Source organism: Astatotilapia calliptera, chromosome 12 (assembly GCF_900246225.1).
Source record: "Astatotilapia calliptera chromosome 12, fAstCal1.2, whole genome shotgun sequence".
In the NCBI taxonomy this organism is placed as follows: Eukaryota; Metazoa; Chordata; class Actinopteri; order Cichliformes; family Cichlidae; genus Astatotilapia; species Astatotilapia calliptera.
Window position 1 is genome coordinate 14,473,569 of NC_039313.1, and position 25,092 is coordinate 14,498,660.

Sequence of the window (25,092 nt, forward strand, 5' to 3'; positions counted from 1 at the left end):
TTTGAATTTGCGCTTGGTTTTTGCTTTCACTTTGCAATCGTGCGAACTGTGTATAGAGAGCGACAGCACTGATCTGTGAGTGATGATAATTTGTGCACCAATTCCTCTGACATCGTCTTATTAATCGTTAGCTTACTATGCAAACATGACAAGTGAAATCTCCCGCAGCAAGCTTAAACATGTGAGAGGTTGATCGCGCAGAGAATCGCTGAGCTTATGTGAGTGCGTGTGTAAAAGCAGCAGGATTTATATTTCAGTTCTGCTGAGCCAAATAAGACAGGTCAGGGTGAAGAAGTGACAGCCAAAGAAAAGCTTACTGCAAAACGGAGAAGTTATGACAAATCAGACTGTAAGGCAAAAAGAAGCTTTATGGTTTCATGGACAAAAGAATTTCTGTGGCTGCAATATGACGAGCTAAATAACCAGGGCTGCACATAAGTGGTCCGCAGGTGCGCATTCGCTGTCAAAATAAAAAACACGCACAAGGGTTAGGGTTAAATTTAAAAACTGTACTTTTGAGTTAAAATATATATTTATAATTTTAATAAATGACAAATTAAAAAGGCATGAACATTTTTTTGTATTGAAAAAATATCGAACCGTGACACCAAAGTATCGAACCGAACCGTGAATTTTGTGTATCGTTGCACCCCTAATATATATATATATATATATATATATATATATATATACACACACACACACACACACAGGGCATATACTTGTTAGCTCATTTCTTAATTCTTAGTCTTAGTACTTTACTACTGTCTTTGTGGGCTAGATTCAACAACCTGCTCGAGCCATTCCTCACAGACATTGGTCCATATTGATACTATTTACTGGCTACAAATCCATAATGTTAATCTCCAAAATATGAATTTTATCTAAAAATTGATGAAACTGCCATTGCTTTTAAAAACTAGTGAAAAAGACCTTGTTATTTATTAAGACCAAAGTATGGCATAGTGTGAGATATATATTCCGATAAATTTGCTGAATTTTAGATAAGGTGATTTATCAAATACTGCTCAAACAAACCTTTGGTTTAACAAGATAGATGAGCTGTAGAGACAAGAAAGCATTGAGTTACTGCTAGGTGATTGGCTGACTGGATATTTTTGTTGACAAGCTGTTGACCAGTACCTAATACCTAATAAAGTGCCCAGTGAGTGCTGAAAATCATGAATAAAATGGGAATAAATGGTGCAACATTATAATGAAAGAAGTCATGTAGCTACTCTTGTAAAACTCTCTATACAGCGTTTGAGTGCCTTTAAATTTATGTGTAAACATATTAACCAATAAACTAATAAACAGGGGCAAAATTACAGAAGAAAAATAAAACTTTTTGGTGGTGAAATTGTGACTAAAACTGATCATAGAGGGTGCTCATTTTAAATAGAAGCAATATCTCTTGCGGGATAATGTAGTTAAGAACAGGATGTTGAAGCCAGAACTGTGTAAGACTGATGTGCTGATAGGTTCCATCAGTTCATATAACTCCTTCATCAGTTCCATCACTGCAGCAGCCTCTGCTTCTGCTGGTGCCAGCAGTAATATTTGTCACAGAGCCAGCACAGATTTAGCTTGAAGAAAATGTGGAAAGTTTATGGGAAATTTGCCAATTTCATGGTGAAATAAGGTAATGTTAGGTAATGGTATTCCACATCAATACACTAGTCCAGTTTGCCGCAGGTCCTCCTTATACAACTCAATTTCAGGCTGTGCCTTGCTATTCGTTTTCACCATTGTGTGCTGCTAATCAAGGCCATAGTTAATTTGAATGATTGAATGACCGTGTAGCCAATTTGTGTACTATATTATGTTTATTTCCAATGTCACTATTTTTAGGTAGGCATACAAAAGTCTGTTATTTATTTAAAAAAAATTATTGTAAAAACGTATTTTTCTACATGAGATCTCCACCCCCTCTAGCACCAGTTGCCACTATTCAGAAATCCACTGTATGCTTAAGACAAGGAAACAAACCTGGTGTCAGATCCCACTGATCAATCACCTTCACTTCTTTGCTAATGATCTCTCAGTCATTCTCAGCTGTCACCTTACTTGTGCTATGTTTACAACCAGGTCACAGGCAATTAGGCCTCCTCCCTTATGTCTCCTCCTGATCCTGTCAATCCATTTATCCATCCATCAATCCATCCATCCACTACATAGCAAAGATTAACCCAAGGACTGATAACCCACCTCATTTCCCTACTCCACTTCTCTGCTGTCCATCCATCACTCTCTCTCCATACTCATCTATCCATACATCTCTCTGGCTTAAAAAACATTAGCTTGAGGGCAAAACAGGGCTGCTTCTTGTTTCCTTTTTCTCCTTCGTTCATATAACCATCCTCTTATCCTTTCACAATTTTATATGTTACTCACACCTCGCTGAGCCGTTATTCTTCCATCCACCCAGGCACATCAGTCTAACCTTTTCTTCCCCTCTCACTGCTATATGCCTTATATTAATAACATAACATCCACGATTTGACAGTGATCTCTGTACCTCGGTGGCACTGGTGCACATGCAGCCCGACTATGTGCAAAAGACATAAAGAATGGATAAAGAATATATAGAGTATTGCAGTACACTGTAGAATAACACAACTAATCTAAAGTCTTCTATTTACTTTTTCTTCTGTAAGCTAATAAATTTAAAGATGTATAGCTGCTTATAGTTTATTTAATATATATATATATATATATATATATATATATATATATATATATATATATATATATATATATATATATATATATATATATATATATATATATATATATATATATATATATATATCTTGCCCCTTTGCAAGACCAAAGACTCTTATGTTTGGTCTTGTAGGCTCGTATGTTTTAAATAGGGGCAATTCAAGCTCATGCGGAGACAAGACAATTTCATATTTTACTACAGCAGAATGGAAATAAAGAGGATAGGGTTGGGTGAAGGGTTCTGACATCAGAGATATTTAATTCTGTCTTTTTTTCAGTACTCCTTTGCATGTTTTTTTTTCCTTCAGGGGTAAGGGTTTATAGAGACAATAGTGCCTGCAGTATTCCAGAAATAGGTATGGAGCAGAATGTAAAACTTTTATAATGCACACACAATAACACTGCTGTTCTTTTATCCCTTCTTTTGTGCTCACTTTCTGTCTTTCTGTCTTTCCTTAAAATTCAGGGAGCCGCTTCAGTACATCATGCTCCCAAATTCTTTAAATGATAATACACAGCGGAACCTCAGTATATGCAGCCACCTATTACAGTTGCGGCATTTTCTTAAAAATCAGTGTGCTTATGCTCAGATTCCCTATGTCACAGCACAGAATCTGCCTTGGAGGAGACATGAGACGGGATTGACAGTTGAGTACCTGGGGAATAAAACTTCTCCTGGCTTGTCTCAACAAACAGAAAAGAAGAAGAGTGGCTGTCGGGCTAGTGTTTGGTGTTACCCATACTGTTTGCACAACGGATGTTTTTGTTTGGCACCACAATGAAGTTCCCAATGGGGTTTGTTTGACAGCAAGTAATAGTTAAAAATGCTGTTTCCCTCTCCTCTGTATTTTCACATTTGTTCGCCTCACTTATCTGATTCTGTTCTTTTTCTCCACCCGGCTCTTCATTCTGCCTCTCTCTATGTTTTCTGCTGTTCAGTCACAAGCACACACACAGATAATATTCATATGCGCTGCCAAACGTAGACTGATCCATGGACACCAGAGGCACTTCGTCAGCTTCAGTTAGCATCCAGTGTCCACTGTGCTGTGGTCACCCGGATTATAACTTGCTGGTCAGTGCATGTGTGTTAACTCTTGACTGACACGACCTTCCAGCTAAAACAAATGGAAGACATCAATCAGTCCCACAGAGGAAGCCTGCAAATACTCTAGTATTCATGAGTTCACAAGGGTAAAAGCTGTTACCACAAAGGTTGAAAAAAAATAATCTGGTGTGCTCTTGCCCTGACCACACTGGAAATGGACAGAATAATGTGATAGGACTGAGGACTTTAATGGATACTTTGACATTTTACCAAGTATGTTTGACTGACACCTCGCAGATCAGATGGTGTATGCTATCACTGAGCTTATCACTATTAATAGTAAGCTTACTCCGTGTTAAAGTAACATGTTTTGTTTTGTTTTTTTCCCCGTCATCTGCATGTACTCATTCACAATTTGTTATTGTTCTACTGTGCTTGTACTTCTACTATTTTGGGCTTCTCATGTCTTTTCATTGCAAATTATGTACTGACCAGGTTATTTTAACTTCCCTCTCACAATATGTCATACATCTTTTTTAATCAGAAATAACTAAAGTCTATTTGTTATGTTATTTTGTACCACTTACTGGGATCTGAGTACATAAACACTTTGCTGTAATAAAATCTTTGTACATAACGGCCAATTTTACATAAGAGCCAGGCGATTAGGGATGAAATGTTAAGCCTTGAAATATAAATGTTCATTTGAATTACATATTTTTAAATTCTCTTAATTCCTGTGTTTTTAATGTATCTTCATATGTTAAAAATATCTGCAAAAATTTTACATCTCTTTATTTTCTACCATTTATCAAGATCTGAGTCACAAGGGTAGCAGCTCATCCAGAGGGTACTGAGCGATCCCAAGTCAACCAAGAGATGTAATCTCTCCAGCATGTCCTGTGTCTGACCCACAACCTCTTCCTGGTACGACATGCCCAGAACCTCTCATCTAGGAGGCACCCAGAATTTATCCTATTCAGAGACCTTGACCATCTCGACCTGTTCCTTTTGATGTGGAGGAGTAGTGGCTGTACTCCGAGTCCCTCCCGATTGATCAAACTCCTCACCCTATCTGGGGAAGCTCATTTGCTTGTCTCTGCGATCTCATTTGGACACAATCCAGAGCGCGTAGCCATAGGATAGGATAGGAATGTGGATTAACCAATAAACTGACACCATCGCTTTCATGCTCAGCTTTCTAATTTGTTACAACGATTGGTCAAGAGTTGCTCCAGACACGACACCAAACTGTCAGTCAATCTCCCACTCCCATCTCTCTTCACTTGTGATTAAGATCCCGAGATGCTTAAACTCCTCCACTTGGAGCAGGAACTTGTCCCTAAATTTGAGCAGACACTTCTCCATATTTCAGCTGAGAACCATGCACTCAGACTTGGAGGTGCTAATTCTCATTTCCATCACAAAAACAGAGGTGACAACACTTGGCTGTGCCTAGAAATTCTGTCCATAAAACTTATGGACGGAATCAGCAAAAGTGCACAGGGCAGCCTTGTCAGATTCCAACACCAACCAGGAATGGGTAAGACTTATTACTGGCAACATGGACCAAACACTCACTGTGGTTGTACAGATGCCTTCTGTCACACCAACTGTGTGCATGTCCTCCTTCACTATGAATCTCATCTGAATGATTGTTCAATGTTGTTGTACTAAATTCTAACTTCATTAATGCTGAAAAAGTTTGGTTGTTCACTAGTGGCGCCTGAAACATAGATACTAAAGATCTTTTGTGAAATTGCAACTTTGTTTTCTGTTACTTATCCAGGTTCTGTCATCCCACACTACAATACAGCCTCAGCAACATGCAAGAACATTACACAAGGCAAAGGAAGCCATACACAAGTGCATGGATGCATATGCACAATGCTAACAGTTGAGAGAACCAGAGAAGTGGAGATGTAGGAACCTGCAAGCAGGATAAATCAATGACATCCTCTTGTCTCTCTGTCTCTCCCTCTCTCTCCATCACTCTGCTCCTATGTCTATCTCTCCTGTTTCCATGCCCTTTTCCATCTTTCTTTCACTCATGCATCTTTTACAGCTTCCTCTTTCCATCCTTTCTGCAATCTCCCACCTGGCCTGGAGGTGGGGGGCATGGTGAATGAAGAGTCATGCAAATCTACTTAATAAGATGGAAAAAAATGAGGAAAATAGAGATTTTTCTCCTTGGAGACATTTTTGTCTATCACTGTCTTCCATTCTTCAGTTACCATAACACTGCATGTTTCCAACCAGACCAGCTTTCTGCAGCTTATTTATAAAATTTTACTTTACTTCACGAGCCAGTCAAAATGCCTTTTTTTCAGATCAATCACTCTAACCTCTCTCTGTGTTTTACCATTACCTTATTTGTCTCACCCTGGACCTTTTCATATACCATTGACAGTCAGTTTCAGTGGTATTAGCCCTCATCCATAGAGCTTGGTAACTTGCCCTTGAGGGCTGTTGCCTCTCAGATATGTTCCATAATCACAGATAATCTGAAGCGCTGCTCAACATGCTGTGCATGAATAATCCAAATTAATTAAACATTTTAATATGCCTATTTCTGTGTTATCAGCTATAATGTATTTGATGTTATCAGGAATCTTTATCTGGCCTGTAGCTCTTGGGATTTCAGTTTTGTCTCAGCTGAGCTACAAATGCCTATTTATTAAAAAAAAAAAAAATACTACCTCAATCTTCCTCGGGGATGTCCCTTTATTTATATATATGCATTTTTTTCTCTTCGGGTGAACCATTTCATGACATGTTAAACAACACTTAATGCTGGTTAGAAAAAAAGGTGATAAGTCAGGTAACATTAGTTTAGGCTCTGAATTCAGTAAAAAGCTATTTCAGCAGATATATGGAGGATCCTGTTGGGACAGTGCACTGCCAACATCAAAACAGAGACAAACCACAGGATATTAGTCTGTGAGCCAATAACAGGTGTGTTATTGAAAGGAAACACAAGACAGTGCTCAATTTTGTCTGACATTTTTCTGCTTACTGTAGTGGTATTGAAGTAAAAATATATCTGGGACATGTGTTCAGAATAAAAATTCACCATTGTTGTCCCTTTAAAAAACTACATAGAAGCTTTTGTTGCATCCTGATCCAAAGGTTAATTCATATGTCTGTGGAGTGCTGGTGAAAAACAGCTTTGTGTGTCACTGTGGCTTGGATTTCTCAAATTTTAACAGTAATTAACCCTGTCTGGAACTCAGTTTCTGGCTTTGTTTCTATAGCAGAATCTCTCTGTGTGTTTATGTGCTAAACGAGAGGAAACTCTGCGTCTCCCTCTCTGTGTCACGCATTTATGGTCATGCAGACTGACATAAATTGTTATGCAAAAAGAAAAAGAGTTAACTGAACATTTTCAAACATGTCAGAAGATTTATGCAAATGCACGTGTGAATGGGCTTGCATGTGTTCCCAAGTGACTGCAGCTATTAAGGGTATTTGAGCTTGTGCGCGCATTAAGAGATCGCATAAAAGAAAAATGTCTTTCAATCATTCAAAACATGTAATGGTGGGGAATGTTTTTCACATGGTGGCGGGACTGTGAAAAGGCTCCCAGGGTCCCATGACTCTCTGAAGTCACTTAACATAATTTACCACATATGTCAAATAAGACTGGAGATGATAATTGAAGTGACCTCAATTTAGGAACACTGCAGTTTGCAGGCCATTGATTTGCATAAAGAGGGAGAACGTTTCAATCTCTCCTCCAAAAGATGGAGAATATGAGCCCGTGTGTGAGTGGAAGGAGACCATGGGCATATGTGAGAGTAAGAATGTAATGATTGTGACTCTATTATGACCTGAGCTGCTGTTTCTATCGCTTGCATGGAATCTGAAAGGATTAGGTCATCTATCTCCTTTCTAGCTGTCTCTTGTGCTGTTCAGCTTGTTTCATTTTATCTCTCTTTTCTTCAAATCTAAACCTCCTTCCTTCTTATCTCCTCAGTTAGCCACAAGCCTTTTTTTTTATTGTGGCTGTTTTAAAGTACTCGATGCCGTTTTTCTCTCTGAAGTCATTTAAGATGTAGCTGATAGCTAACGAAGCAATTACACATGGCAGTCTTGTCGCCTCTCTGTAAGAGATCAGTGGAGCCTGACATGCCTGTATATGTATATATAGAGAGATATATAGGCTCTGTGTATAGAAACCGAAGGTAATGGAGCAAAAATCCAATTCTACCACAGTGTAGTGGTAATAATTATGACGGATCTCAGGTATTTGCTACTATTATTATCGCTCGATAGCTGTATGCATCTGTGTGAAGTATGATGGGGATAAAGTCAAAGCGGATTGGTGAAGAAGAATCTAACAGGGAGATGAAGAAGGAGGAAGTCGTAAAAGAGAAAGGCGCTCAGAAGAATACATTAATTAAGTAAAAAACAACAATAACAAAAAAAACCAAAAGTTATTAATGAAACTGTGAGCAGGCCTAGGAAAGCTCAAAGAGAAACCGTGAGGAAGAACAGAAAAGAAAGGTCAGGTTAAGTGGTATGCTCACATGAAACCAGTGGTATTACTATAATTAGGGGAATAAGCATGTATTGTTAATGGTCCGGTTAGGTCAAAAAGGCACACAATAACATTGATTGCAATTTAGCTGGGCTTTTTGAGGACTTGTCAAAAACAGAGAAAGCTTTAATGCAGAACTGTAGTCAGGTACAAGAAAAACACATTAAACTTCATATGGCATGATTAATATATATGTTCTAAAGATGAAGTGTGAGAAGGGAGATGATCTATAATTTATGCAGGAATATAACCAATGGTAATTGCGTTTGGTTCCAGACTTAGACTTTTTTTTTTTTTCATTTTTTATGGGAAATGTCATGTGACTTCACCACCTATGTTAAAATACAAGATAACCACAAAGCAATTTATAAATAACGGATCAAAAGTTTCTATAAGGAATGTGGTCCCTTTATTTGTTTACACTTCTGTAACACGGGTCACCAGACCTCAGGGGTGGTTAAATAAATATGTTACAACATTTCAGCAGTGAACAGAACACGTGGGTTTATTTGAGTTTCAAGAATTTTCTTTTCAGCAAACATATGACAAAGCTTATACAAAAGCTTCCTTCTCTCTGTTTGCTCTGAAGTGTAAACGACCCAGAGTCTATGAAACTGAGGAACTTTATCAGTAATTCATACAAATGAAAGAAACTGTTTCTGTTCCTTTTATTTCACTGCTGTTTTTTACTTTGCCATTATTATTTCTTTCATAAGAATACCAGCTTGGATTGAAAATTATAGAGTGCGAGCCTTTTTCTTCCAGCTTTCCTTTCTGATGGCTCAGTTTTTTAACCATGATAAAAAAATTGGATGTTGGTGACAAATATATATTTTTATTACAGTATTTTTTTTGCAATCATTTTTTTATTATTATAAATTTTTGTAGTATATGTGCACCTAACACATAACAGTTATTGGCTTGGTCTACATATTTTAGAAATTTAGAAAATTATGCAGTAAGGTCAACTTTTCTTCTTTAAAAAAAAATAAATCTTTTGATTTAGACTGATTTAAGTTACTTTTTTTTACATGCTGTACATTTTACTTTGCAAATAAAACAAGACCTATGTATCACTTAAGCACACAGTACAAAAGAAAAAAAATGACTTGAGTGAGAGAACCAGATAGCTTTCATAATATTAAGTATATTTCAATTAAGTATATTCTTTCTTAGCTTTTTTTGGTAAGCACACAATGCAGAGGAGAAAGGAAAAATAACAGCTCTTGGTTTTCATTGCAATCAGCATGCATTGGTGAAACTTCTGCAACGTACCCACATTTGCATTCAGGGACTACAACTAATTGAATGGCTGATGTATTGGTGATAGTTCTTTTTCTGCTGATATACCAGGATATTAATTTCTTTTCTAGTTTTTCTTCTCCGTGGATTTATATACATAAAAAGGTTCCAGCAGGACTTTCCTCTAGCTTTCTTTTTCTGTTTCTGAGTGAATATTTCAGTATATTTCACTATATTTCCAGCCGTACACACTGGCCATGTATGAATTTAATTGAATCCCTATGACAAATGAACAAATGTTCAGAGAATTAAGGGAGACTGTGGCAGGAATACTGTATAACAAGTGCTTGAATTCCCTAAGAAGTAATTATGCTCTGTGATTAGGGAATTGTGCCTTAATGTAATTATCCTGTGCTTTAAAGATTAATTTTGTCTGTGATGGCATGCTGTGTTATGTTGGTGCCTCACCACATTATCCATAATCACAGATCACTGTTATCTGTGAAGACAGACGCACTGTGCATACGTGTCTGAGGACATCATTTTTGTGTCCTGTTTCTGTAAGTGTATTGGAAACAAGAACATGGACTGAGAACGTCTTCAAGCAACTCACAGAAGTCCAGACGCTTTTCTTTCCAAGCTCCTTAGACTACGATGACCTGGATGACTGAGAACCTTCACAGCACTGTCCAGTAGAAAGTTATCAGTATTATGCATAAAACAAGTAATTTAAGTAGTAATTTATTTATCAGCGGTTTTTCACAGAAGTGTGTTCTTTACCACAGACGTATAGATCATCTTAATAATAAAAATCAGAGATTTGAATGTACAACATCTTTTTTTAAATATAGCCTGCAAAACACAACTAAGTGCACACATACTGTACACCCACAACCACACACTTGCACACAATCCATGAACAAACAATGTTATGAATATGTGCGTGCATGGCTGTCTTTTATGATGCCTGTTAAAATTCATTATGCACGTATCATTACCAGATAGCATTTGAAGATGCTTCTAATGAATCCAATTAACACCATGCTTTATTGAAGGGGAGGCGAGCTGCAGTGCTCAGGCTTTACCCGACGGGTGGACAGAAAACATAAAAAATGAAAACACAAAAAAATCATTTGTTCTGTTCAAGACGTTAATGGCTTGGGAAAGAAAGAAAAAAAGAAAGACAGAGAAAGAGAGAATACAGGTATAAATATGAAAGAGCAGCTGGACTATGCTGCTACAGGGGTGACATGCAAAATGAAGAAATACCTGTGTAAATATGAGACACCATTTAGAGACTAGGTGCAATGGAATTCCCCAGTAAATCCAGGAATTATGCAAATCTACTCTACGCATTTGAAGAAATTATCCTCCCTTCACCCACAGTATAACGCCACACAGAGGTTCTGTTTTAACTACTTACCCTACTGACTCCCCGTCCTCTATCTTCTCCATAATTTGTGCCCAAGATTTCAAAGAAGATGTTGGGGTTAGTGCCGTTGTCAGTGAACTCCAAGAAACTGGTCAGGCCGCTCACCCCGAACTGCAAGGAAAAGATTTAGGATGTGTTATTTTTGGTTTATCTTACAATTATTGTTGTTATCGTCAAAATTACTGTAATTATTATTGTGATTTTCATCACTATAATGATGTCAGCTTTTGTTTTGTCACTTCTCCCTACAAATCTTAGAAAACTAACAGTTTTTTCAGCAAAAAAAAAAAGTGATGGTAACTGTACACAGCGAAACCGAGACACGTATGATTTTTACATCACATTCACATTCATATTATCACAGTCGTAGGTATTGTGTGTGACATTTGACAGTGATACATAATACAGGTGGTCTCTTGTGATTTTTTTTTCTCATCATGGAGGCATTACTTTCTCAGTTACTGTGATAGCAAAAGAATAAACATTCCATTTCACCTACATACACTTTAGTAACCTTCGGTGAATGGACCAGAGCATTATTAATCTGTAGCGTATAAACTGCGAGTCTGCAGACAGGCCAATGTCATACCTCGTGTCATTTTTAGGGATAATTATTCAAGTTACTGTGGTTTCGCCACGCGGATAAATTTGTGCAACTGTCAGACGCTGGAGAAGGACTGAAAGGGCATGCCGTTGTCTCATGCTGCTGTCATATATTCAGTGGGAAAACTTCAGCTTCTGTTGATGTTTGTCAGGATAGAAGTTACAATGATTTGAACTGATGAAAGCAACAACTGTTTATATTTTAGGAAAGTCAAATAAATGCGCTTATGGTTAATTTCAATAAGGAAGATCAATATTCACTCATCTGCCTGCTCTACAGGGTGTTAGGCTGCTTTTCTGTTTTCTACATCACTTTCACTTTTCCCAGCTGTCAATCTCAATACTGACATCATCATTCTAGTCCAATCGTCTTTTTACCCGTCTTCTTTGGGGCGATCAGCCTCCAGTTTGCATAGTTTAAATCTTTGCTCTCCGTCATTCTCGCTTTCAGACTCTCATTCATGCAACCCACCTCATCCCCAACTTCACCTCACTGACACCTCAGTCAGAGCTTTTCATCTTCACCATCACCAGTGTCTAGACTCCCGGGGGTCCTGCAATAAATCCTTTCACGGCTGATCGGCGGAGTGTAATCGCCATATACATTAATATCTCTATCTAAATAAACCAAGTTCAATTCTTTCAAGTAATCTCTTTTTATTGAACCCTCCTTATTTGATATCTGATGTCTGAGTTATAGAATAGTGACAGTCTTCCCAATTTTTGTAAATAATATTCTGAGAATTTGCAGTAATATCTCTCTTTCTGTACTCAAACACACCAGATGTATATGTGTGTCTGTCATAAGCGTGCATACCCCTAATGCTGATATGCTTTGAAGAACAACTAGTTATATTAGTATGTCTATGGCACTTCATAAGATATGGTAATGTGCTATTGGGATTACTAATCTATGTAAATATTTTATTCACCTGGGATGAGTGCACGTACTTAGACGCACACTCAGTATATTGCATGTTTACATCTCTGCATCAACAGCTGAGGTTGAAACTGAGCCCTTAATAGTCATTTAGGAGAACCTGGATGGAAAAGATGTTTTATTAAGTCTAAGAAGAGAAATAAAATAACAGCGAAATGAAAAAAAAAAGACTTTTTAATTTTTGGATGCTTGACACGAACTAAGATGAAAGTAACAGCGTATGTGTGTTATAATAACAGCAAAAATAAATTGAGAATCGTTAAGCCTAGATTTGAAAACAGTCTCCCAGGTGCTGCAGAAGATGTAGGGGCTGGGTCACAGGCCTTACAATGCCTTTAAAGTAATCAATAAAATTTTAAAATGAGTCCTAAACCTTAACAGTTTATGTTGCAGAGATTCAAAGGTGAAAATGTAGCAGGCAATACATAGTCTTCTAAGCACAAACACAACACGCACTTCAGGTGTAACAGCAGCATTTATTCTCCACTCTGAGTTTGTCAATGAACACCAGACAACAACATCAATAGAGCTCCTCATCAACACCTGCAAATTAGTATTTATCATTACCATATTGGCCCCACATACCAAAACACTGATTAAACACACAGGCACGCACAGCAAGTAAAGAACACTGCTGATACAGTGCGAAATGGAACTGATGCCAGGCTGTTGAAATCAACTCTATTACTGCTTAGGGCTCTTTAACAGAGCTCTGCTGAGACAGTCATCAAGGTTGGTTTAGCAGCCGGGGCTGGCTGATGAAAGTGTTGCCAAACCCCAGCCTGATCGCAAGGTGAAGTGCAGAGATAGATATGAAAGCCATTGCGCTGCATTTATTATTGTCTGACACTAATCCTAAATTAGCATTTCACTTGGCTTCATCATTCAGTCAAACTGTCATCCCTGGAGTATTTTTTTTTATTATTGATATCAAAACAGGGGGCATTGATCCAATTGGATTTAACAGTGATGAAAGTGTTGCCAAACCCACGCGTAAACTCAAGGTGAAATGTTGAGATTCCTAAAATCACAACTGCAGAATGAAGTCCTCTACCTGCCAAAAGCCAAATATGCAGGAACTGAGAAGAAATTGCCGACTGGTGGATTTACTTTGTTCATGCAGTCCTTTGAATGCACGATCACTTTGTGTCTAAGGTGTACTCAGGACAAAGGTAGAAAGCTATCATTAGATTTATTGATAAAAAAATTGATCTCTCTGTGATGAGAACAATATAAAAGTTAAGACACAGTTTTTTCAGAACCTTATCCATTCGCATTCTTCAGTTACAGGTGACTCTAACGTATTAGTCAATTTAGCTATGACTACATCTTGCTGTTTCAGCCAAGGAAAAATAAGAGCTGTAAAAAGGTGTCTTGAATTGCAGATTAGTTGTTGTTGTTTCAAAAAGAAGGATAAATATCATTTGATTTTTTTTGAAAGAGATTGATTCATAACATTTATTATTATTATTATTATTATTATTTAGAGATGGCACGATACCACTTTTTTATGTCCGATACCGATACCGATATCATAAATTTGGATATCTGCCGATACCGATATGAATCCGATATAGTGTTTTTTAATCAACAAAACTTGTTTTTTTTTTATATCTTGCTGCATTTTGTATAAGTTCATACTCAAGTTTAAAACAACAACTACACTAAAGCTATTCTGTTATACCTGTATGCAAAAAAAAAATGTTTCATAGTTCAGCAATACTGATCAATCTAATAAACTTAAACCTACACCATCCTCCCTATTCTGGTATTTTAAAGAGTACTTAGCGTAAATATTAAGCAACCTAACTAATAGGGTTCCAACTCCCAGCAACAAAAATAAATAAATAAAAAATGGGGAACCACCCCTCACGCTCCACCTCATGATGCTTAATCGACGTAATCAACCTTAATTTGATGCAGTGTGAAAAAAAATGCACAGAAATCAATTATTTTTCAAGAAATATTAAATAGATTCAACATCTTTCTTCAACAAAATTGCAGACTGCACAGATGGTACCTTCCCAAAGGAAAAAGTACTATAGCTTACTAGGGTATATATATTAGACTTAATAGTTACTATATACAGTAATTGACTTCTATTCATTTTGCATCAAATTAAAACTTTGGGTGTCAGATAATTATTTATTAAAAGCTAGACATTTTAAATGAGAATAAGAAAGAAAAGTATGTCTTTGTGCCCCCTTTTCCCTGTTAATGCCCTGTCGGCCCCCCTGGCTAAACTTTGCTAGATCCGCCCCTGCACAGTTACCAGCGTCAGCTACGTAGAAAAAGATCCTGGTGTAGAAAGTAATATTAAATAAATTCTAACAACAGCTTATCAAGCTTAAACGTGCTGCTGTTGTTCAGCCGCTGGTTTCCTCTTTCTGGTGCAAAGTGGGCCAAAAACAAACAAAAGAGACGGACTCCCGACAGAAAAGCCGATCAGCTGATCATTAAGCAGTTTCATGATTGAAGTAGCAGCAGGAGAGGCAGTCGCTTGTTAAGCTTAACGCAGGAATGCTTTACATTCAGAGATGGACTTACACACTTGCTTTACTTCTCTCGGGGATAACTTTGTCGGAGATGAAATGCTGGGTTGCTAGCGAAGCTCCAAATGCTATCCAGACCACTGACAGGTCCTACATGCCACAGCCGCTCTATCACGTGATGCATACTGCTCCGACGTGCTAACGTTCTGAGGTGAGTTACGGCGTGTTGCAAGTTTTGTGAGGTGCTTTCGTGATATTTAATGGATCGGATTACATTTTTTATTTTTCTCCGATATCCGATCCAGTAATTTAGGTCAGTATCGGACCGATACCGATACGTAATATCGGATCGGTCCATCTCTATTATTATTATTATTATTATTATTATTATCCCAGCTACTATAGGACAAGATGCAGAATACACCCTGGACAGGTCAACAATTCAGTCAACCTGTCTTAAACTTGTGATAGACACAGGACTAAGTCAGAGAGACAGATGAAGATTCACACTTACATTCACACCTATGAGCAATTTAGAATCACCAATTAACAGTAAGTGCAAACATGCAACCCACACAAACATGGGAAGAACATGCAAACCCTACAGAGAAAGGCCCCAGGCCAGATGATGGCGTCTAACTCAGGACCTTCATGCTGTGAGGCAACAGTGCTACTATTATTATTATTGCTGTTATCATTATTATTACTATGATTAATATTATCCTGGGTTTGAATACACCATCTGGCAGGGGACATGTAAACTCTGTGAAGTTTGTTCTCCCTGTGTTTGTAGGGGTTGTGTGGTTTCTCGCCAAGTACTTTCTGGCTGGCTGGATGGATGGATGATTATTTAAACAAAGATTTATTTTCTTCAAACTGGCATATACACACATATGTGCATACTGCAGGAGAGTGATGAAATAGATGGATTGTTTAAAAAAAAATAACAGAAATATTTTCCTGGCTGTCCTTGGGATAGTAAAATTTTGAATAAAATTCCAATATTAATCACAGATTATAGTGTTGGTATTACAACATAAATCAATATAAACAGGCTAATAAAATATCCAAGCATTAGTCAGATACTAGAAGTAGTGACTGCAATGTAAAAACATCAAATTAAATCTGAAATTAATTGGAAAACTGAAGATGAAATAAGAAAATGAGAAAACTCATCAGTACTTTGTTATTGCTACAGAAGAATATTTATTTTACATTTACAATTTTTTTTCCTGGGGACCCTGTGACACCCCATTGAAGAGCCGTAGGCTGTGGATCTCTTAGGATCTCACTGTTGGGTTTATAAGGCCATGTTACTCCTAAATTTCTATCTTGTTCAAAGAGAAAATATAAAACAAAGTTCTAAGCTAATCGAACTTAGTGTTCTCCTTTTTAAAAAGAATCGATAAGAGAATCGATAAAGAATCGAATCGTTAAACAGAATCGAAAATGGAATCGGAATCGTGAAAATCTTATCAATACACATCCCTACTTTTGAGCATTGTTACAAGTGCTCCTCGGCATTTTCACACTGATTTGGCCTTTTCTAAAGTGTCTCAAAGCCAGGAACTGTGCTCATTAATAACAAATAAACAAATAAATAAATGTATCTGGCAAAGACAGTGACACAGCAAATACTGAAATATTATGAAATAACGCAGAGATTTCAAATGTGAGAAGGAAATGCAGGCAGCACTGATAGTAAAAAGCATTGAGATGCCAGGGGGGTGTGGAGTTGCAGTGGACACAGCTCATTGGCAACCCTTGGGATCCATGTCCAAAACATTATTCTTAGCACAGCATCCGAATGTATATATTGCAGATGCCTACAGTGTGGGATACTTCATGCTGATCTAGTGTGTCTGGTACCTCATAATTTCTAAATGTTAAAAAACTGATGGTCTAAATCCAAAAGCACTTCAGGACATGAGTAAATGCCAATGTTTTGATGAAGACAAAACAGTCAAGAATTTACAGTCTGGGCTGTCCATGCTTCAACACACACTAGGGCTACTGAAAAAATCTCCAGTGAATGAATATGCAGACTGTCACAGCCTGCGTGAGAGATGGGGGATCGTGTGATGGACACAGATTAAAAAGAAATTGATATTCAGCATGCAGAAACTGTGCTCCTCTTTTCTCCTGTAGGAGTTGAACACAGGGTTCACAGGGTGTATCACACAATAGATTTGGTCTAAACATTTTTGATGACCCTCTTCTGCACAATGAAATTGATCAAGCATTCAACTCAGGAGCAGAATTTGGAGGGTTTTATACTCATAGCCATTGGGAAATGAATGCTAATGAAATATGGACAATGTCAGAAAACAGCAAACACTTTTTTAGCTTGTTAAACAAATGGTTAGGCTCTGTTTTTTATATACATAATGACAGTGTAATATGCCTTTTTTATATTCTGGTGAAGGTATTGCAATAAAAAACTGTGGTGCCTTACTGCTCTTTTTATGTTTTAAGAGAGCAAGTCTATTATTGAGTGCTGTGCACTAATTTGTATTTCGTCTTAGCACCTAGTGATATGCTACTTTTATAGCATGTGAATCTGAATCTGTTTCATTTCTGCATTCGAATCAGTCTGTAAGGTTTTATATGTATGTCTGTATGGTTTTAAAGTTGCACATTTGGGTGCAATGGTGTTGGATTTGAAAACCCATCAGTTGTAAATACAAAAGCTGTTTATTAACCTCAGCATGTGACTCATCTTAAACTGGATTGGTTCGTTTTTTTGTTGAACTGCGTCCTGACTTACTCTGAATTAATGCAAACACAGTTAAAGACAAACTCTGTGTTCAAGCTGGCTATAAGTTTAGGAGCCTAGATCTATTCTGCTCTTCACTGACTGCACAACTATCTGAACTAACATGCCACAGATTTCAATCAATCAAGGCTTTATTCGCCACGTGCAGGTTGCCCTGAAGTGAAATAGGACCCCCATCCCCCCCGGACCTTACACACACAACACAGACATCACATGGGGATACAGGTCGGAGATCGGTAGCGTTACAGAAAAAAACCACTGAAATATACACTACAATGGGAAAGTACAAGAGGGAAAAAAAGAGACCTCTACTCATGCTGGGCTCCTGGGAGGACAGCATGAGAACAGGAAACAAAAAAACTTCTCTGCACAAAAAAACACATAAATGTCCACAGTACAACATTATGGAACACGTGACAAGCCACAGGGTCGGGTGGGGGGTGAGGAGTAATCCGAAGCAAACACAGCAGCCATCCTGCCCAGCGCTACCATTCCAGCGCGGGCTCAGGAGGGAACAAGCATCGAAGGCATTTGGAAAGGGAGGGGGAATTAGTGTGTGCATATCAGTGTATACGTATGTGTGTGCGTGTCCAGAGTTCAGCTGAGACAGTGTCCTTCGCCCTGGTATGCTAAGTAAACAGTTTTCCAGCCAACCCAGGTGGCCTTGCATGGAATGGGAAGGAACAGACTAAACACAGTCATTATCAGGGTGTTTTTGTTCGGCTCCAACCTTGCGACCACAGCTGGCGCCGAAAGGGTATCCGCATGAAGTGATGGTGCTTTTTACTTTAGTGCGAACAGCTCATATGAATGATTTTAATATTGGAAAGAAAATACAATGTTTTATGGAAACTGAATTGGATGTTGCAACACGTAGGCTTATTCTGTGATAGAACAGGTGTTCTATGGCGAGGTCTGTCTGCCATTCATATAACAGTATACGGCTCTCACCGTGGTTTGCAAGAGTTCTAAAGGGTTATGAATGCTTTTTGACACCTTTCAGACTGATACACTGATAATCTAAGTGGATACACCTTGAGGTGACTTTTGTTGTGATTTGGCGCTATATAAATAAAATTGAATTGAATTGAATTGATACAAACATTGGACAGCTGGCTGTATTTGTGAAGTAGTTAGCAGTAAACAAATCTCTGGATCTTATTAAACTGGGATCAGATTTAATAGGATATAGTTGTTTTCTTGACTAAAAGCCACAGGAAGCTGTAGGTACTGACTCCATATTAATGTCTTAAATGTATCGTACCTCACGCACCATTAATCTCAAATTAGCATACTAATTATTAGCCATTCTGGTTGTTTCAACCTGTCAGGAAGCTATTGTTTATTTTCACCAATAATCACCATCTTCACTGTCTCTGCTTGCACTCCTGTGACACATGCACTGCATTACTGCGTGAACTTCTCATTAATGGTAATTGATGTGTTTAAGACATTGCGAAATGAAGTGAACAGAATAAGTTGCAAGTAGGCTCCCTAAAAAAGGTTCACAAGTCTTTAACCACATATGAAAAGTTCTTACTGTATGAACTGAGGATGCTTGCTTGCAGAACAACAACCAGCTTACCTCTGTGCCTACATCTGTGTATACTCAGGTAGACTCACCAGAGCAGCCAAATACACATTATGCTTGCACACTTGGTGAAGCACCTTCCTGTAAGCCTTGAGAGGAAAAAACACAGTGTGAATTTCTTCACCATTTTATACCTTTTTGACAGTATCCAGCATACTCTTGCCTCCCTGCCATGGTTTGGAGTTCTTCCTGATGCAGCTCAGACTGGCCATGCTGTGCCATTTCCTGTCCTCCAACTTTCTGTGGAAGGTATTGGCCAGCAGTAAGACTGTATCATAGATGTAGCGGTTGGTGATCTACAGAAAGAAACATAAAAAGGAAGATAAAACAAGGCAATGCAACTTGAATTGTGTGAGAAAATAAAGACAAACTTGTAATCAGTAATAAGTTTCACAAAACAAACAGTCCAAGCCTTTCCAGGTTAAAATGCTATTAAAATTAAACAATTTATTTCCGGACAAATTCAGCAGCTTCTTGATCAAAAAAGAAAAATATTACCTTGTCTCCTTAAAATCAACAGTATACAGCCTGACTACGCAGCCAACATTGTTTTTGGGTACTTCTTATAAGTAAGAACAAAAAAAAAGCTTTCAAGATTAAATTAATTAATGTACTGAAAGGTCATTGACACCAAAACAAAAACAAGTAGGAGACAGGAGGAGTCCACTCATTCTGTGATTGATCATTGTGTAATGTACAGTACCAAGCCTCTTGTCTCTGTGTAAATGGGAATGGGGTAAAATAAATGAACTACAATGAATCCACGCCTACACACAAAAAAGCAAGCAAGCAGTGTGGATCCACTCACATTAATGGACAAATGAATACAATCACACAACACAAGCAGAAGCCTTGATCTCTCTAATATTGCATTTTGTACACCAAAAAGAGGCTTTGAACACAATATTTTTTTAAATATATTATACTACACAGTGTTTAAATCTTCTTCAACTTTTTGCCCAGTACTTCCATTGCTGTGAAAAAGTATTTGCCAACATCCTGATTTTTTAGTTTTTTTTTAAATATTTGTCACACTTAAACGTTTCAGATCACCAAGCTGATTTTAATATTAGACAAAGATAGCCCGAGGAAATACATAATGCCCATAGCTCTGAATGAACTTTATCATGAAAAAATCCTGTACTAGTTTTAGGCAAAATACAACTGGACAAAAACTTTCCAAAAAGTTCAACTTTTGTCTCATTAGTCCACAGAATATTTTTCCCAAAAGTCTTGGGGATCATCAAGATATTTTTTGGGAAATGTGAAACGAACCCTGGTATTGTTTATGGCCACCAGTAAATTTCTCATTGGAACTCTCCCATGGATGCCAGTTTTGCCCAGTCTCTTTCTGACTGCTGAATCATGAACTTTGACTTTACTGAGACAAGTGGGGCCTGCAGTTTTTTAAATGTTGTTCTGGGTTCTTTTGTGACCTCTTGGAGGAGTTGCCGATGAGGTCTTGGAGTAATGCTGATAGACCGGTCACCAATGTTCCCTCTAAGCAGCGCACGTGCGCAATTGCGCACTGCTGGCACGGTCTCTGCGCACAGGAAATCTGTGTTGTGCACAAAAGAAAAAAATCTAACCTGCATTGAAATTAAAATTAATACTTTTAACAATTCTGTTTTGCAGTGTTAGTCAGTAAGTGACTGGCTGCTCCCGTATGGGATTAGAATGATGCCACCTTATCCCATAGTCCAGCCAATGATGCGATTCACATTCGTATATATGCAGCTAATCAATGTGGTTGACAGGCTATGACAGCATCCTTATGTGCCGACACCGGTGTTTTAGCGAGCACAGCGGCGTGGCTGATGTGGAGTGAAGCCACGTTAATGACGTGTACAACCATTGGAGATGTGAGCAGGACAGACGGAACAACTGACGGAAAAAGTGTGGACTTTATACCAGTTTTTAAATTGTGTTGATAGGCCACGTAAAACCAGAGTTGTGATTAGGGCCGCCACGATTAGTCGACTAGTCACGATTACGTCGACTATCAAAATCGTCGACGACTGATTTAATAGTCGACCCGTCATTTGAAGCTTTGTAAGATCACAAAAGACGCAGGAATAAGTAGTAGGAATTAAGAGTGTAATAACGGACTGAAACAGAAGATGGCAGCACTGCATGTACAAGGATGCCAGCTGCCGTTAAACCCCGAAGAAGAAGCAGTGTCCGAGAATTCATAGCGCAGTCCAGCTCAGTTTCCAACAATGGCGGCAGCTAGTTTGTTTTAATATTAGTCTTATTATTCTTTCTGGGTCACAAAATTAAACGTTTAACATATTTTCAGGCGAGAATGTAACTGTATAAACCTCAAATATCTGCTCAGTTTATCAAGACACCACATATTTTCAAAAGTGCTCCGACGTTTTTGGAGACGTCTGTTACCCACTAGCTCGATAGCTAGCCGGGGGCAAGGCTCACTAGAGCCTGTGAGAACACCGGACTCACGGCAAATCCTTTTCAAACCCACCACCGTCTTTCGCTACTCAGGTTAAATATATATAAGTCACTTAGATAACTTAAAAATGTTATTGTTTGGCTTTTTTTAGTATTTTATTTGTTCCTGAGTAAATCGGTTTGGCTGAGATTAAAGTTATACATAGAAAATTCAAAAGTGTTAAATGTTTTGGTGTTAATAGTCTTCTTGCAAAAGTAGAGTTAATTTTACTCTAAGCAGAGTCACATTCTTTTAATGTAACTCCGAGGTGTAAAATGATAGTAGTTAAAATCGAGTGTTAAAAATGAGTGTTTCTATGTCAAATCTGGAGGTGTTACAATGGAAACATTAACTCTTGACCTCTTAACTCTGAACTCCGACAGGGGCTATGACACCAATAGAGTAAATTCACAGACTCCGCCCCCAGCACGGCTCCAATCGAAGCTGAAGTGAAGCCGTTTCAGAACATTTTGCTCTACATATTTGAGTTGTTTGCCATGCTTGGTAAGTCATTTTTTTTAAAAGATTGTTTCAATTATTATTATGAGCTTTTACTTCTGTGGCTCTTTGGAGTTGATACAAAGCTGTGTGAAAGGCATTAGCCATGTTGCTCAGTGATAGCATAATATTCTGTTTTAGCTAGCTGAAAGGTATTGTTTGCGGGCAAATACCACAGCCTTGAAAAAAAGCTTGCATGTGAATTTTCAGTCAAACCTTTGGTCAAATACACCTAAAACAATGTGTAGAATGTGAAATGTTGGTATAATGGTGCTACTTGAAGCCTGAAAATGATCGCCCATAAAAAACAAAACAAAACAAGCAAACAGCAGTAGCAGACGTCCTGACTGGGTTCTACGTTAGCATAGATCCCTCCAGAGTTTTGTGCACACGGTTTAGGTAAAAATGAAAAAGGTTGAGGTTTTACATTTAGTTCAGTACTACCTGTTGCCTGTGTCCTTGTCTTTTGGGAAAATACTTTACACAAGTAATGGCTCAAAAAGGATTCCTTTTTTTTTTTTTTTTACTGTGCTGCAATTGTTTACTGGATTATTTGTGCCATTAATTAGTGTCAACTAATTTTTATTCAATCTCCGCACAGGATATGCTTGTGAAGATGGAATATGGGGGAGAGCAGAAGTGCGTTGAAGTTCCACAAAGGGATGAATGAAGGACATGCATATTGTATTGAAGCAATAAGTGATGAGAATGCTGTTATTTGCATTTACCATGTCAGACCTTTTGATAAACAAAATTCTAATGAAAGTGAGAACATGTATACTGTTACATCTTTCAGAAAATGTTTTGAAATTGTGGTGCACAGTTCATAATAAATGTTTTTCAAAAACCATTGCATCTTTTTAGTAAATGTTTATTTCCAAAAGAAATTTCTAGAAGTTCAGAACAGTAAAATTCCCGCTTTTTAGAATGAATTAGAAGATAACTCTTACGTAGTTAAACTAAAATCCTCTTTGAGAGTTAATATATAAACTCTTAACACCAAGTGTTAAATTATCAACTCCAGACAGATTTGGTGTTTAACACTAAATCAGAGTTAACGTACCAACTCTCCAAAAAGAGTTAAATTAACACTCTCTGGTGTGGACCCATATAGACACTTTAATAGTGTTGAAATCAAATCCAACAGTGTTAATTTGGACATGCTGGATTTGCTGTGTAGTTTTTACACAGCTGTATAAACGTCAAGCAGACAACTGATTATCAGAAGTGTGAGATGCTCGAGAATATACTCCGGTGTCCCGTTATATTTTAGATAGCAAGGAGTTTATTAAACTTCACCGAAACAATCTGCAAATTTCATTAAAATTTAATAAACTATCATCTTGTCTTTATTTTTAGTTAGCACATACCTTACACACTTAAAGCTGTAAGCTAATGATAGTTATATGAGAGCAGATGCATGCTTGTGCAGTAAGCTGTAGGTTTTACGTCCAATGGATGCATGCTCTGATTAGTCGACTAATCACAAAAATAATCGGTGACTAGTCGACTATCAAAATAATCGTTTGTGGCAGCCCCAGTTGTGATTAAAAAAATATTCAATGTTTGGTTTTCTTCCTGAATACTATCGTTGCTTATATTTACTGCGGGTATAAACGGTAAAAACTGTGTTTTATAAGGAAAACGCTGGAAAGAGTGTGAGCAAAAACAAACTCCACCCCCCTCTCCCTTTCCTATTCGTCCAAAAAAGTACCATGTCGACCAATCAAAAAATGATATGGCAACGTGGCATCTAGTTGTTAAGAAACGGGGGGAAGTTTTGAGATGTGAGAGATTTTTGACGTTTAGCACAAATCTTGTGTAGTTAGAGTGTAGTATAGTGTTGTTGTGTGTGTGTCAGAACAATGAGGCGACTGCTGAATGTTACAGGTGTTACAGGAGTGATATATCTCCTGTTGTCAGGCCTGCAGGTATCAGGCTGTTGTTCTCCTTTATCTCATAGTGGACAGAAATTATTTTTTGGAGTGGCACAAATAATTTGTGTGGCATCAGATTTGATGCAGAACAGCTGATTGTTCTGTAAATAGTTTGAAATGTTTATTTAAAAATGCCTTGGCTGCATTTAAAAAATAGCTGCAAAAAACCTTGTTGTTTGCCAAACTGAGTTACTTTTTTGAAGAAGTAACTATATAATTAATTGCCCAGCATTGGTCATTATATACTATATTTTGCAGACAGAGAGTTACAGACTCTCTCCCAGACCACAGACTCATAATACAAGTCAGAGCTTTTTTTAAAAAAGAAAGAAAGTTGTGTTTTCAAAATTGGAGTTCAAGTTATTTTTACTTCCAATAGTGTTAACATACTGCACAGGTCAATGACTAGATTTTTTTTACATTTTCATTGTAAGTGGGCTAAAGCAGTTAATTAAAAGTAGTCTAACATAAATGCTGTAATTTGATTATTTTAATAAACCATGTAACTTGGATGGATTCGATGCTGGAGTGACCACAGTGCACACGTCTGATGTCGCTCACAGTGGTCCAAGGGACCGCTCAGGGAGTTTGTGTGTTCGCTCAGACACGTGAAAAATTAGAGGGAACATTGCCGGTCACTCCTGGGAAGTTTTCTCTATTTGTGGATAATGGCTCTCAGTGTGGTTTGCTAGTGTTCCAAAGGCTTACAAATACTTTTGTAACCCCTTTCAGGCTGATAGATGTCGCCTAGAAAAATGTGATTACATTTTTAATTCGTGATTTAAAAGGGGGGTCTAATTACTTTTATCACACAAGACCA

At 37.7% G+C, this 25,092-nt stretch overlaps 1 protein-coding gene across 4 annotated transcripts in view; it reads right to left on the minus strand.

Moving 5' to 3' along the window:
- The window catches only part of grid2 (glutamate receptor, ionotropic, delta 2), a 557,059-nt gene that overhangs the window by 131,461 nt on the left and 400,506 nt on the right, over window positions 1–25,092 (minus strand). For all 4 annotated transcript variants that reach the window (XR_003274126.1, XM_026188535.1, XM_026188537.1 and 1 more), the window contains exons 7-8: window positions 19,523–19,684; window positions 10,978–11,097 (exon numbers count right to left, since the gene is read on the minus strand). Coding sequence is in view for 3 of the 4 variants with exons in the window: in XM_026188535.1 (XP_026044320.1) it covers window positions 10,978–11,097; window positions 19,523–19,684 (282 nt within the window). In the remaining variant the exon portion in view is untranslated. The remainder of the gene's footprint in view (window positions 1–10,977; window positions 11,098–19,522; window positions 19,685–25,092) is intronic.